The following is a 15,806-nucleotide window of genomic DNA, read 5'->3' on the forward strand; positions in this document are numbered from 1 at the left end:
TTGAGGATATTGCCTAGTAACTGCACGCAATCAATAGATTAAGTGGCCAACAGGAGCTGTGCTCTGATCCTATCCTTGTCATTATCAACACTGATACCAGTGTCCTTAGAATAAATGATCTGGGGTTATGATTCTGTAACTGTATTTTAGAAAGTGAATTCAAGGATTAATGTCACAAACATTAAAAAAAAAAATTGTAAGCAAAATGTGAAATTGCAGGTGCCATTTCAGATAAAACAAACACTTCAACTTCAACAAAACACTTCAACAAAATCAATAAAACTGATCTATTAATTATGAACATATGGTTGTTTTAAATATGGTATAGCAGGATTTCACACAGTTGAAAATTTTGGTTCTCCAGGCACTTGTTCAAAAACTGGCTTGCTTAGCCGAAGTCTCAGCAGCATAACACAACTAGATTGGTTTCTTTGTTGCAGATTAGAATGAAGCTCTTATGTATGTTACCTACATAGGATTAAAGTCTACATATTTATTTTCCAGGCCTCATAGTTGTCATCTCCTAACTTTAGAAATCAACAGGTAATTGGCTTTTCATTTCCTAACATTGAAATATATTGACATAATGGTTCTCTGTAATATCCCAAGGGCCTTTCTCCCATCTTGTCAGCTTCTGCCCTTCCAGAAATGAACATTATTAACTCAAAAGAGACAAAATCTCATCATCCTTAAATTCAGGTGGTATTTCAAGGTTAGGTAATAGAGTCAGGACTCAATTCTAGAACCAGAAAACTAGAACTAGACAAGATTTGTAATTTAGACTTGATAGCTAATAAATATTGAACAGGGAAGATGATCAATAAATAATTAATTTTACCTCCCTGTTGGGTCATAAAAATTTCTGGGATAATTTAGAAGCCATCATTGTCTCTCTCACCCCAACCTACTTCTCAAGAGTTTCTCAGATGCAGTGTGGATACCAGGGCAAGACTCAATCTTCTTGAAGATTGCCATATACAATAGTCTTTCTCGGTAAATCACTGGGATGGCTAGTGAAAATGGAAGGTTCATATGGTAAATTTTAATTCCAAGTGCTTCCTATGCAGTTTACCAGAAAAGTAACAATGTCATAAAAATGCCAGAATCTGTTCTTATTGGCTAAACTAGACTAAAGTAAACCAAGTTTTACCCTCCTCCTCTTTGATGAGAAAGTTTGTTTACACTGAAATCACTTTCAAAACTTCTACAGTCTTTCTCCTCTGCTTGATCTCTGTGATCGTGTAGTTACTTTCTCCATGCCTCAAGGAATGGCTCCCATTATATAGAAATGAGTTAGGAAAATTGAATTCTGTATAGTATACTTTAATTGGTTTGTTTTCCTTGTTTGAATGGAAAGTACTTTTCTATTTGATCGTTTCATATACTGAATCCACATACTTTGGATAGAGCCCTATTTGTCTATCTAGCTTAGGAAAACTCTTGCATAAATCTCCTTTATTTCTGGTGAAATTAAAAACATGACTTTTAATTTGTTTTTGTTATATCTCATCTTTTTTGTTATAGTGTATAATAAATCCTTGCTTCCATAGATCACTCATATTGCTCCAGCCTCCCAATATAAATAAGTATCCAAACACATCCTGCTATCTATAACCATTGTTTTGCTGAGATGTTCTTTTGTTTATAAGCATTATGATTAGCACTATAATAATGTAGCATTACATTTTCTATATGCCAGTCCTCTTCCATTCTACTCCCAACAGCTGCCCTATAAGGTAGATCGGTCATCAGAAGCAACAACGTACTGGGATATCCACGATCGGGGCTGAATTTGAAATCGGGCTCCCTGAGTTTATGCCCAACACCTTAACTGCTATACATCAGTCCCTCCTCCTCCTTTTGTGTGCTGGGCAGGTATCCAACCTGGGCGGGCCCTTTAAGAGATCATAAGCTCTTGTTTCTTTTCCCCCGGAAGAAAAGTGCTGGAGAACCAGCCGATTAGACTGTGTGCAAGGTGGAGAGAAAGGAGAAGCAGGAGGGGTGGTAACGACGCGCGCGCGCTCTTCCCTTTAATTACCCGCCCAGAGAAGCACTAGAATCAAACCTTTGGCGGGGAGAAAACTGGGGCGTCTTCACTGCGAGCGAAGAACGGAGCAGCAGCGGGAGAAAACATTCCCCAAGCAGCAGCGGTATTCTGTATCGGCTTTCCCAGCAAGCCAGCCACATTCTGCACGGGCGCTCACTGGCAGGAGGGAAATTCATTTGGCAAGCCATGGCCCCTACGCACTTTCAGCTTCTCCTGATCGCCCCTGAGCAAAGGAAGCGGGTTTGGGGGCGCCCGCTTGTGCTTTTGGGATACGCCCTGTGGCTGACTCTTGCCCCTCTAAGATGCGCTGCCTTCAACCTGGACACTAAGTTTGTAGTTCTTAAGAAAGGCAAAACTCCCGACAGTTACTTCGGATTCTCAGTAGCTCTGCACCATCAATTCAATCCGGAAAGATACCTGTAAGTGGAAATGAAACCAGACAGCGGGGGATGGGCGGAGGGGGTGGGGGGAGGGAAATGCAAAACTGCTTCAATTTTTGGTGGAGTGGGGTGGGAAGAAACTGCTGGAAATAAGTTCTTTTTACTATGGTTTTCCCACTCACCCCCTCGCCGCGCCGCGCTTTCTGAATTGGGGCTAATTCTGTTCTTAATGTGCAAGTATGCCGGAACCGAGGAAGACGCAGGCTTGTGATTTACACAGGCTCATTCAGCAGGCACAGTGGTGATCAGTAAAAATCATTTGGGTTTCAGGATCGTCAGAGTTCCCTGGCATCTAGATGAATATCAGTTATTCTTTGTGGGTTTAGTTCTGTTCTACCGGTAAGCAAGTCTCACAAAATTCAATGGGACTTCCTTTTGAATAGATATGGGTGGGATTCTGCTAAGTACAAAGTATCCTTTATTTTTTTCATTTTAACACTACTTGTTTGAACTGTAAAGAAAAAAAAAAGCTATGCCACCCCCCCCACCCCCCCACCCCAATTTTGTATTCATTTCGCAAACATAAAAGCAGATAGTCTCTCCAGTCTGCTTTCAATTAAAAGTCATGCTTTTGATTCCTTTTTTGGAGGCAGGCAGTCTGTTTCTAGTCTCCTGCTAAGTAACAAGCATTTAAGTACACACGGATGTGTGTGCACACACACAGACCATAAATTTACTGGTTTATATTTATTCTGAACCGTGCACCTGTTAGGCTTATTCTAGTTTTTTATTTAGCTGGAGTTTTATCTATTTATTTATCTTTTTTACGCTTAGTGCCCTCTAGCTGTGTTGAATTACACTTCCCATAAGAGTGTTGAGAAATCTGCTCCAGGACATGGAAGGAACTCTGCTGAATAAAGTGATTTATAGCTTTAACTTGGAAATTTGGAGCCTCTGTCCATGTGTGCGGATCTGGATATGAGATATTAGGGTGTCATATTAGTTTCATGAATGCATATAATATTTTATCCTCTTCCCCCTTCCTCCTGTAAGAATTTTCTGAAAACCAAGAAACTATTTTAAATACTCTACTGTCATATGATTAACAAAGAATTTATTCAAAACTGCTGCTAATCAGTAGCCACTAGGGACATTTTGAAAAGTGCAATTGACCTTTTTAAGCTGGAATTTGTGAGTGGGGGAATATTATAAAATTTCCATTTAAATTTAATCTGAGCTAACTTCAGCCAAAGTATGTTAAAATATGTACTAATTTATCAATTTTTCTCATAACGTGTATGTCTTGTTATTCAGTAGCAAGCAAGGTAAACCTATTCTTCAGAATGTGTAGGTTGCTTTAATACCAAACAGCCAAGTTTTTCCTCTTTCGTGCGTATAATGATGAATGTTCGTTGAATGTGCCTGTAAACCAGTTTCTTCAATGCAGCTCTTCATTTGGTTTATACTACAATCCCCATCTTCATGATTTTTGTGTACATTGGTTGGGCTCATGGCAGTTGCAGTCCTAAATATTTGGAGGATGCCAGGCTGGAAACAACTAGTTTAGATAAAAGGCCTATCAATCTTTTGTGAAACATAATTGCCTTCTTGTCTCAGTAACATGGAGTGTCATTACATGTTAAACTAATGTGAATCAACTAATCTGGCTGCTGTAGTTTATAAATTAATACTGAGTTTTATAATTAGGTCTACTCAGCAGTCTACTATTGGCTTTTGAAGCTTCAGTCAAAAGTCATTCAAACATATAACAATGAAAATAATGATTATTCTTTCCCTCCCTCCCTCCCTCCTTCCCTCCCTCCCTCTCTCTCTTTCTCTCTCTCTCATACACATACACACATACTCACTCTCTCTACACACACACACACACACACACACACACACACACACTTAATTTAATTGCTTAATTTTAAATGTATCCCACTTTATCTTCAGAAGAAAACCAAAATGGCTATTAGATTTTTCGTTAAGACGCTTAAATAAGGCTGCCTAGTTTTGGTTAGGTAGGAATAGCAATAACTTCTGCATTATTGTCCTGAAAATTGCATGGGCTTGTCCTTAAAATGACCATGTGTTCAACTCAGTTTGGATACTGTAGTATATATTGAATCAATAAAGCCAATTTCATTTAGATAATATAAAATGTGGACTAAGAGAGAAATGAATGCAGCAGATCAAAAGATAGAAAAAGAAATATTTACCATTCATTGGAAGGCCAAAAGTGGATTACACAGACTTCCAAGAAATGGACTAAGAGATTTACTGTTGCAAAGAGAGGGGCAGTTATATATATCTTGCTTGATGTTTCTCAGCTGAGACAGGAAAGGATCTGGGAGAGAGGTATGATATTGTGAATCTTTATCTCCTGTCTGTCTCAGGTCTTACTTAAGTAAATTATTCCCAGTTAAACCCAAAAAAGAAATCTAGAAAAAAAGTGGGCGGAGAGACCAATTTTCTCCTGAACTTTTTCTGTTTCCTGAATTTTACTTTCATGCCAAATCATTGTACAGCTATCCCTTGACTTCCAATCATAATTGAGCCCAAAGTTTCTGTTGCTAAGTGAAACATATGTTAAGTGAGTTTTGCCCCAATTTATGACCTTTCTTGCTACAGTTGTTAAGTGAATCTCTGCAATTGTTTCGCAACATAGTTGTTAAGTGAACGTGGCTCTTCCATTAACTTTCCCACAATGCCCCAGAATATTTTGACCTTAGGGATATTCTAGTAACTTAAAGGGAAGCCAATGGGGTGCCTAGTGCCAGTAAAGCTAAACTGAAAACAGGGCAAAGAGCGCCACAGTGGGCATGCTAAGGACATGGTCGGTGCCAGACCTGTTTTGTTAATCTCTTGAAGGATTGCAGCTTATTGCTGAGTATTTCCTTATCTGGGAATGTAGGAAGGCACTTTCCCCCTCAAGGCGTATGAATTGGTGGCGCTTGGCTGGATTCTAGGGGCCATTATAAGTAGTAATGCAGCAGGCATCCTTTTCACTTTATTCCTTTGGCTTTGTTGTAGCAAATGCAAGCCTCATCTTGCAGGTGATTTCCTGGGATTTGTGCATTCTCCTTTATTCCATCCTACTGACTGCCTGCCTGTCTGATGTGCAGAAGGATCATATTCGATAGAGCTAAAGCAGATTTCTCCATTTTACTGCTTTCCTTTTGTCCTTGGACCATAACTCCATTCCTAGGCTGGGCTAGGATGGGATGTGTGGTCAAATACTTCTTAAAGAGATATAAAGCCAGTTAGGTAATATTTTCAGGTAAAGAGCTGCACTCCAGAAAATAAGTGGGGTCAGGTAAAAATCTAAAATTAATGTAAGTGATTATATAAATTTAATGATAACTTCCCGTATCTGTACCCCTTCTAGTACTTTTATAATTACAATATGACAGCAAATATTCATACTGATGGTCTCATTATGTATACCTGTAGGATAAAAAATGTATAGGTTAAAGCAGGGGTGTCTAAACTTGGCAACTGTAAGACTTGTGGACTTTAACTCCCACAAGTAGAAGTTGAAGTACACCAGTTTTAAAATTGTCAAGGTTGGACATCCTTGGCTTAAAATCTTGTTTCTCAACTTTTGCAATTTCACTTCCCCAAATTCTTAGTAGGGCAATGCTAGAAGGTGAGTTCATTTATTAATTATTTATCTGTGTATGGCTCCCAATGGCTATAGGAATTGAAATCCACCCATCTGGAACTTGAGAAATTCTGGTTTAAAGAAATTCTTGCTGGAAAGCAGGCTTGGGATCAAGCTTATCTACTTATAAGACGCTAATGGAGAAGAAGAAAAAGAACACAGATTGGGGTAACATCTGGTGCCAATTTGATCCCGCACATTGCACGTTTAGCAATAATTAATGTCATTAAAAGTATAACCTTAAGTTGGAACTTTTACTTACAGCCAACATGTGCTGTTATTTTTGTAATTAAAAATCTGGTTCATTTCCCCATAAAGTAAAAACTGGGGCCAAGCAATTGGTAAGGGGTTTTTTTTCTTCATGTTTTTATACGGTTCATTTATAAGAGATCATATTCAAGTTTGTTTAGAAGTACATCTGTTCAGAAAAAAACCATATTTTAATAAGTATATAAACAGTTGCAGATGTAATATTTATGTAGCCCATGGGACTCTTTCTGATTAACTTTTGCTTTTTATATTGATTTAAGTGCAACTTACACTTTCTGGATGCAGTCTTTGATGCTGAGCTCTAGTACTTTGTATGAGCAGAGATGTGAAAAGGATGCCTGCTGCATTACTACTTATAATGACCCCTAGAATCCAGCCAAGCGCCACCAATTCATACGCCTTGGAGGGGGAAAGTGCCTTCCTACATTCCCAGATAAGGAAATACTCAGCAACAAGCTGCAATCCCCATTTAATGTGCTTTCTTGTCACAGTTGAATCACTGCATTTATTAAGATTATTCTTCCCCATTGTCTTGTCAGAGGGTGGCAAAAGGGGATCACATGACCTCAAGACACTGCAATTGCCGTAAATATGAGTCAGTTGCCAAGGGTCTGAATTTTGATCACATGACCAGGAGGATGCAGCAATGGTCACATTTTTCAGTACTGTTATAACTTTGAACAGTCACTAAAGGAACTGTTGTAAGTCGAGGACTACATGTGCTTTCTTGGAAACAAAAGGAGCAACTTGAAAGAGGTTCATAAGGATTACAAAAAAAATCTTTTATGTTTATATTTAGAAAAGGAAATTCAAGAGCAAAACCTTGAAAATAAATAATTAAATTAAATCAATCTGTAGGACAGCTTTCTGAAATAAAATATCTATAGAGTCCTTGTACTCTAAGTCTAAGAGGATGCAGTGATGACATTACCAGAAAGGGAACTCATGAAATGTTTAAGCTGGGCATGTGCATGCATGTGTATTTAATCCAAATATATATAAGACATACTTGAGCCTTACACACCTATCTCAGATCTTAATTTGTTAAAACAAGCACACAAAAATCAAAACTTTAAAAATTGTGCTGTTAGAACTTGATGATTTGCTGTGAATTTTGGTTATTGTGATTTTAATGGGTGGGGAAGATCACAACTGGTTTCAGCTAAGCTTTACTACCTCACTTATTTTTGCGAGAATTATATCTAAATGCACACCTATACTTTTTTTCTGTACAAAAGCTCTTGGGGCAGAAAAGGAACAACTTTGGAGTTTTTGTAAGTTTGATTCTCCCACGAGTGCATTATTGTAGCACGACAGAAAAGTGTGTCTTTGTTGGGACTCCATATGTGGCCAGTTTGGGCTTGTTAACTAACAGGGAGGCCTAGACAAGGTGTGATTTTTTTCATGGCCGTGTTAACATTCTTGCAGTTCTTCTGCTGGATTGGCCAACCTTTATGTGATTTACAAAGACCTTTACAGACCACTAGATTCCACCCCCTTCTTGATTAACAAACTCCCTGTCTTAGTCCAGGCCTCTGTTTCCATGGAGATACATATTATGTTTAAGAGGGAGGATTCTCCCCCCCCCCCCACACCCCTTTTAAAACTTGGTATAAATCAAGGCTAGCTTCACTAATGTTAATTGACGCAAGGCATAGTTTTCTAGATTATATTTCAGTTGATGGGTGGTTTTTAAAAAAATGTTTTATTTGATTCTCATTTTTAAACAAAGGCTACCATATCTCTGTGACAAAGGAGTGGACTGCTCTGTTGCTTTTAATGGGTTTTTCCAGCCAGAAAGAAAATTAAAGCCTTTTCTGGTGTAGACAAGAAAAGTGACAGCTCTAATTTCCTGTGTCAGTAACTCTTCAAATGATATAGTGACCCTGTCAGGGGAAAAATGACAACTATAAATATGGTTGATATAAAGTAAAAATCTAGGCAGATCTTAGTCAACAGTTAGATGGGAGACCACCAGAAATCAGGGCTTTGTGTAGGACTTCAAAATTGAAAAATCATCCCAGAAGAAAGAAATGACTTCTACAGTATAGCTAAGAAAACCAGATGGAATATATCTGGATAATCTGTATCGCTTTAATTATTACCAGTTGGCTAGCGTAATTAGGATTTTTATTTATTTTTATTGTGTTCATTGTATTTTATTGTACTGTATTGTATTGTTTTACATTTGTTTATTATTTTTTTAATTTATATGCCACCTATCTCATTGATAAAGTGACTCTGAGCTATTGTTGCTGATTATCTATATACTCATAAAACTCACCTGTTTTTTGTAACTTTTACTTAGATGAAACAGTATGTCACAGGGCAACAATTTTTGAATCAATGCAGGTCAAATGGGCTAACATAAAGAATGTGTCCAAAATTGGGACCCATTACTCCTGTAGGATTGACATTGGGCATAGTTGTGACTGCTTTGGCACTACTGTACTCCTACACTGCCTCACTGTGGCAATCATATACAGTCACATAATTGTGATGGACAATATCCCTGCCCTATTTTCAGTCTTCGTTTGGCCACTGTGTCCAAATGACTGGCAGCAAAGTCCAATTGGTGAGCATCAATTGGCTGCTTCGGAATAGAGGCTGAACTTTAAAAGCTCTTAATAGCAGTGAATAGTTAGGGAAGGACAGGGGATAGTGAGGCAAGGCTGGCTGAGGGACCCTCGTGGTCAACGGGTGAGTTCTTCTCTGAAGGGCTTTTGGTGACATGATGGGGAGTGAGGAGCAGTCCAAAGTGGCCCATGGCTCCTTTGTTCTCCCCCCCACCAGCAAAGCTCAGAAAATTCTGTGAGTTAGCCAAGGAGGCGGAGTCCTTTTCACTTGCTCTCTGTTGAGGGACATGGCATAAGGGGAAACAGTGCTGTTCTATATTTCTATGGAAAAAAAGATGGGTCATGTAGAAAAAAAGATGGGTCATGTTGTCAAGTAGTCTATCAAGGCCTTCCTAGCTTGAGTCTGGTTTTGAGGTTCTGCCTATGTCCAATAGTTTCTGCTTGCTCTATAACAGGGGTCCCCAAACTTGGCACCTTTAAGACTTGCGGACTTCAACTGCCAGAATTCTCCAGCCAGTAATATAATGTTTATTTTCCCACAAAAAAGTAGAAAGATTTTTTTTAAATTAAAAAAAAAATAATTCTCAAATCCATGAGTCAAATTTGGGGTTTTCTCCATTTCTTGCGAAAAGTCTATAAAAGGCTTTCATTTATAGGTGAATTTCTTCAGTGATTTTTCTCTCACGAGGGCTATGAACTTGGCCATAATAGCTAGTTTTGCCATCTTTATTAACCATTCCTCTTTTGTGGATATTATACTGTAGGGTCCTTCCTATGCTAAACATTTAGAGATCTTGTTGATGTTATCAAACTTAACAATAAAACACCATATGATTTTTCCAATGTTTTATCCATACACGCTAACAAAAAAGTTTCTGGTCTGAATTGTAAACACTTTTCATGATTTTTTGAATTACATTACTAATTTCATTTCTATATTGCCTCCTTTTTTGCAAGTCCACCAAAAGTAGCAAAAGTGTTTCAGTGTTATACTGCCAGCAACTATTTGGAGATCCATTATACATTTGAGCCAATTTATCTGGAGAGAAGTGCATAATTTTGTAAAAGTTCTCTTGGAGCTTGTAACATAACGCAAAACCCTTTATCCATATGTTTTGCCACTGATCAACTTGTATGTTATATTGAACCTTTTTTGATCAAATTATCATACAATTTTTAATTACCGTAGTTCATCTTCTGTTTCCAATTTTAACAAAAGATTCTAAATGTTAGCAATAACTGTTCATCATTTGTACATAGTTCCATTTCAAAATCTAAGTTTCTTATCTTTAAATGTCTCTGGGAATTGCAAATACGAAAACCACTGGCAATTGGCTTCTAGTGCCAAGTCTTCTCTAGATTTTAATTTGATTTCATCTGTAGAATATTCTAATAAATCAGCATATCTTAACCATTTTTGTCTATTCCTCATTTTCTTTCTACAATATAATACAGGTGATATTAGGAGATACAAGATTACTAGATCTAGAAAGCTATGATTGGAGTTTTGGATGGCATGTATCCATAGTATGATAAAACTAAAGTTAATGAAACCACTTGATTAGGTGAGCCGTTTTGAGAATTTGCAACAAATATAAAATGAGATGATGCCCCAAAATACATTTATGGCTTCTTCCCATCTTTACAATTTTGGTCAATATTTTCTGAAGTAGCTTCAGTGAAAAAGTGCATAGCAATCTTATTTTATTTTATTCTTGTTAGGTTATGTCACTTTCATTATTGTAGAGAGGGCAAAAAAAACAAACACCTTATTTTTAGTTGGCTCACTAGTGCACCTTGGCTGAGTTGCAGAATGTGTCAAGGCAGAATTTATTTCAGCCATGGGTTATTAACTAACATTATTGATCACATGAAATGCTAAGCAATAAATCATAACTGGCAGATTTCAGTGGCTGAGTATACTGTTTTTAATGCTTGGTGAGGTTTTGCTTTCACTATGTTTACACAAAGAAAGCAATATCCCATAAGAGCATTAAAAACATTTCCCTGATATGGTGTGGACTGTAACACCCTCATTTTTTAAATTAGGTTATAAATAATGGGATTTGCTGCTGTGCAGTCATCTGACAGAAACGAAATTGGGTCTCTCCCCATGATATCTAAGATTACAAATGGAGTTTCTCTCCAAGTGATCCTTTAGATCAAGAGTCCCCAACCCCTGGGCCACAGCCCATTACTGGGCCTTGAACCATTTGGAACTAGGCCTCGCATGCGTGTGCACGTCCCCACTTGCAGAAGCAGTAGACAGGTGTGCAGGCACGCACACATTCCATTTGTGCAAATGGCTGGCACACATACCCAATACTTGTGCAAATAGAGCTGTGCATATGCTTACCCACTGCGCGTGTAACTTGCCCGCTGCTTGCACAGAACCATCACACCTTCTTCCTTCCTGCCCCCCTGCCAGCCTGCAAAGCTGGATAGGTTGGGAAATTCTGCTTTAGATGCTAGGGAGAGAGATGGGGTTCTTCAGTATATAAAGGTACATGCTACAACTGAACTGGTATCTCTTTTTTTAAAAAAAATATTTTTTTTTATTTTTAAACACAAACATACACATACAAAAACAAAAACAAAAAATCCTCTTTCATTTTATATACATACAGTGTGTCAGTTGGTTACGTATCTTTTACGTAGCTATACTTTTGTAGTCATTTACTCACAATTTATATCAGTCTTCACATTGTCAAACTAACATATGTTTATATATTTATCAGTTATTAATCATCCATGACTAAACTATTTATTCCATCGTTTTATATGAGATGTTCCAAGTTCTATCTTAAAATTTATGTTATACTTTCAACCAGTGGTTATATATATCTATATTATGTTTTATATCAATCTATTAGATTTCTATCACAAAATTATCTAGTCTATTACATTACCATGCCTTTTTATCCATCCATTGATAAAACAACTCCCATATCATATATTTATATATTTATCTTCTTGTTCTCTAATTTCAAATGTCAGTTTACTCATTTCAGCACAGTTTACTCATTTCAGTACAGGAAGTTGATAACTTCCTCCTGCATAGGTATTTTGTCATTTTTCCATAAACTGATATCTCTTTTATTTTTTGAAAATTTTATTGATTTTTAAAAACAAACATAAACAAACAAAACATAAAACATAAAAACATAAAGCATCTTTTTTGAAAGCAGCTTGATCCCGGGTTACATCTCTTCATACAGACACAAATTCAAGTTCATGCTCATTTTTATATACCATTCCATATCTTATAACCATTCTACATTTTCTATATAGCTTCTCCCCTCTTTTAACTTTCTTAATTTTATTTTATTTATTTCATCTCAATTCAGATCATTATACTTATATTCTTTGTCTGTCTTGTTTCAGCTATCTATCATCTTTTCTCATTAAACAAAATTTCTCCTGTAATCACTGATTAGAGTATGACGCCTTTATATCTTTCCCCTAAAATTATAACACTTAATATAATACATAACTTACGTTCAGATTCTGCTTGGTACATTCTAAAACTACACACTGTATTTTAAAAAGAGAAAAAAATATGAATATATAATTAAAACAACAATCCATACCAATTCAGTTCTATCATTAATACTAATATTCATTTAAATCTTAGACATTTTACACATTGCTTTTCAAATAGGTATCATACTTCTATGGGAACACTTATAAACTTTCCATAATTACTTCCCCCCCACTTCACTTATATTTTATAAAACATTGAGTAATTAAAATGTTCCCATTCCTTCCTAATTCAATTCTCTCATTTATTTCATTTCATTTATTTTGTTCACAAAAGTTTCACTGAACTACACTGACTATTTTATCCCACTTTTTAATCATATGTTGTTTCCAATTTTCTAACATTATTTCTAATACAAATATAACAATACAATTTTATGTACCTTTGCAGAATCACTTTTTCAGTTAAATTTTCACCCATTATCTCTGAATAAATCCTGTTTCTTTACATCTTGCTCCAAACCTTTGTAACTTCTCTTCCCTTCCTTCCTCCCTTGCTTCTTCTCTCTCCCCTTTTTACCCCCTTGTCTCTCCACCTCCATTTCCCTCTTCTGTATTCCCCTTTTCTGTTTCTAACATTATATCCACTTTTCACATTATTTTTCCCCTTTTTGGCTGTTTTTTTAGGTCTTAAATTCTCCATTCTCTTTCCTCCCTTTCCCCTTTCTTTCCCAGATAAAGTTACTTGTTCATTAAAGATAGCTTCTTCTTTGTCTCAGTCTTCTTGTTGCACAGTCTTTTCTTGTAGTTTCTCATAGGTACAGATCGCCATTTCTAAGAATTGAAAAACGGAGCCAAAAGAACCCTTCCCTTCTTGTTCCTCTTCTTTATATTTTTTAAATTCCATTTTCAGTTCATCCACAAGTGAAGCCATTGTAGATTTTTTTTTAAACAACCACCCAATTGTTTTTAGTCATTCAAATATAATTTCCAAAAGTCACAAAGTCACCAAGCAATCCAAATACACACAAGCTGTTTCTTTTAACACTTTCTTCTTTTTTCACTTTCTCTTCCAGGGGTTACTATTTAGTTGCAAAGTTTCAGTTAAAATGTATCTTTTAGAAGTCTTATTAAGATTTAACTTTAGATTCTTTTGAATTCCAGGCAGACTCCTCCTTCCAAATCCTGCCCTTATTCTTTTCCTCTCCCTTCCCACTTATAGCAAAGAAAAAAAAATAGTGTTCAGAAATCTTTGTTGTCCCCTTGGCATTTAATTATATTTCCAGTTTAATTACCTATTGGTGCCAAAGTGGATTTTTCCAATTTCTCATTCATCTCTCTTCGCTGTCAACATGAGGAAGGAGAGTGAAAAAAAAACTTTCCCTTTTCGCTTTCATTCACTGCTTCCGAGTCTTCTTTGGGAGCGTTGTATCTTTTATAAAATTTAAATTCCAGGATACCTTAGTTGTTGCTTCTTCTCCCGGTCAGCCAAAACTTTCACTTCTTAACTTCCTCCTGCACTTTCTTTTCCAAATGAGTGCTTCTTTGAGATGGACATTTCTGACCGCTGCTCTTACCGCCTTCGGGAAAGGGAGTTTAGCCAGCTGAGGAGGAAAGATGCGGCTTTCCTCGACCCTGCTGTGATTTCCCCCCTCTTCACCACCTCTATGGGGTGGCTTAGCCCCGAAGCCAGCTGGCTCGGGGCGCTCCAGCGGCGAGCCCAGGCAGAAACCATGCACGATCACGGATTCCTGCCTGCCGCCGTAGCCCTGCAAACTGGAAGAGCGCTAATCTTCTCTGTGAACTGGTATCTCTTGATGCTTCTTCAGATGCTGATTATTTAGTTGATGAGGAAGAGCGTCTAACCAGCAGTTAATCCATTCTTAAGGATACATGTTGGATGTTCAGCTAGGAATTGAAAACCGAATTTGGGGTTCAGTTTCATTCAGATGACATGCAGGTAGATCAGGCTGCAACTGAAAGAATAAGGTTGCAGTAACCTGCAGAGATCTTGCAAGGAAATGTCATTGGATCCCCAGTTCATATTTTGTACCTGGAGCCATTCTGATCAATTCCCTAATTGACTTAGTTTTTCCCTAAGCTATAAAAAAAACAGAGGAAAGTTCAGGCTTTATTGCTTTTATAATTTTGAGACAGCTGGAGATTTTCTCTCTCCTTCCCTTTTTAATAAGGATATCTTGTGCACTGTAGTGATTTATGACAGTAGCAGCTGCTGCTGAACTTGAAGAAGCCTCCATGGAGACATTCCAAAGATTTGATGAACTTCTGGACTTTTCTGCTGGCATAAGAGCGGCTTCCTGACAGGCCAAAGGGGAAAAGCAAGCATCCCTATGAACTAAAAAGGAGTATTTCCTTGCTTGCTTGGTGGTTGCATTCTTCTTATGTTTGTGCCAAGAAGGGACATCCCAAGAGTTTAATCTGAATCAGATCCAGAACCAATTTTCTAAGCTTGGATTTCTCTTCTGCAGGGCTTTTTGATTTGAATTAAACTTGCAGGTTGGTAGAAAGGAGGCTGCTGGGCTGATTTATGGGTAAAATCAACAAAAAATGAAGCATTTTTGGCACCTGAAAAGCATCGTGTTTAATAGGATGCTTTGATCAAGTAGAACAGGGCCAGTAACCAAAGGTGAGATGCCCTCCAACCCCATTTTCATAACAACTTCACTTCTAAAGATTATGTTTTTGAATTAAGCAGCCAAATGCAAAATGTGCCTGGCTATCACCCAGCCCAAAAGGTTTCTTCCCACCAGCAAGGTGGAGTGGTTCAAGCACCACTCCACCAGCAATCAGCACCCAGATCAGCATTGATTAACTCCAAGATTAACATCAGACCAGAATCAAGTAATCAATACCCCAATGAAGAAACTGCCAAAGAAGCCAACAGCAAACAGCCCAACCAAGGATTTCTAAGACCATCCCCATCAACATTGACAGGCAAGCCACTAGAATATAAACTTACAGCAAACTGCACTCCTTACTAGCACTGATGATGTTATCTAGTTTGGGTAATGAAATGTCTGCAAAAAACCCCCCAAAAAACAACTAGCTCAGAGAACACTAACAAGCAAGCTCAGGAGCACCAAGAGCTCCTAGTTAGTCTGAAATTAATTAAGTTGAATTGTTCCTCCTGCCTGTCACCAGGGCGGTCAAATCATGGCTTTCAACTTAGTTTGTACTGGTTTTGTGAGTGGTCTACGAATGTTGATGAGCGCTTAATCTTGTTTGGGAGGCTGGCAGTAGGTGGGATGATAATGCAAAGTAAATGCTTACATTACAGCGCATGGATGAGGCCTGTATTTTCCAGCTTCCCAGATTTAAAGGGATTAAGCAGTTTTTAAATTTAAGATTACTTTAATGTACACACT

At 37.5% G+C, this 15,806-nt stretch overlaps 1 protein-coding gene across 1 annotated transcript in view; it reads left to right on the plus strand.

Annotated features, from left to right (window-relative positions):
• Positions 1-2,103: 2,103 nt before the first annotated feature.
• ITGA3 (integrin subunit alpha 3) overlaps positions 2,104-15,806 on the plus strand; it is a 76,700-nt gene continuing 62,997 nt past the window's right edge. The window contains 1 exon segment of the mRNA XM_026710890.2: positions 2,104-2,466. Coding sequence (XP_026566675.2) covers positions 2,234-2,466 — 233 coding nt within the window. The 5' untranslated portion in view covers positions 2,104-2,233.

This window comes from Pseudonaja textilis, chromosome Z, assembly GCF_049901715.1.
Source record: "Pseudonaja textilis isolate UNSWEBS1 chromosome Z, rPseTex1.2, whole genome shotgun sequence".
In the NCBI taxonomy this organism is placed as follows: domain Eukaryota; kingdom Metazoa; phylum Chordata; class Lepidosauria; order Squamata; family Elapidae; genus Pseudonaja; species Pseudonaja textilis.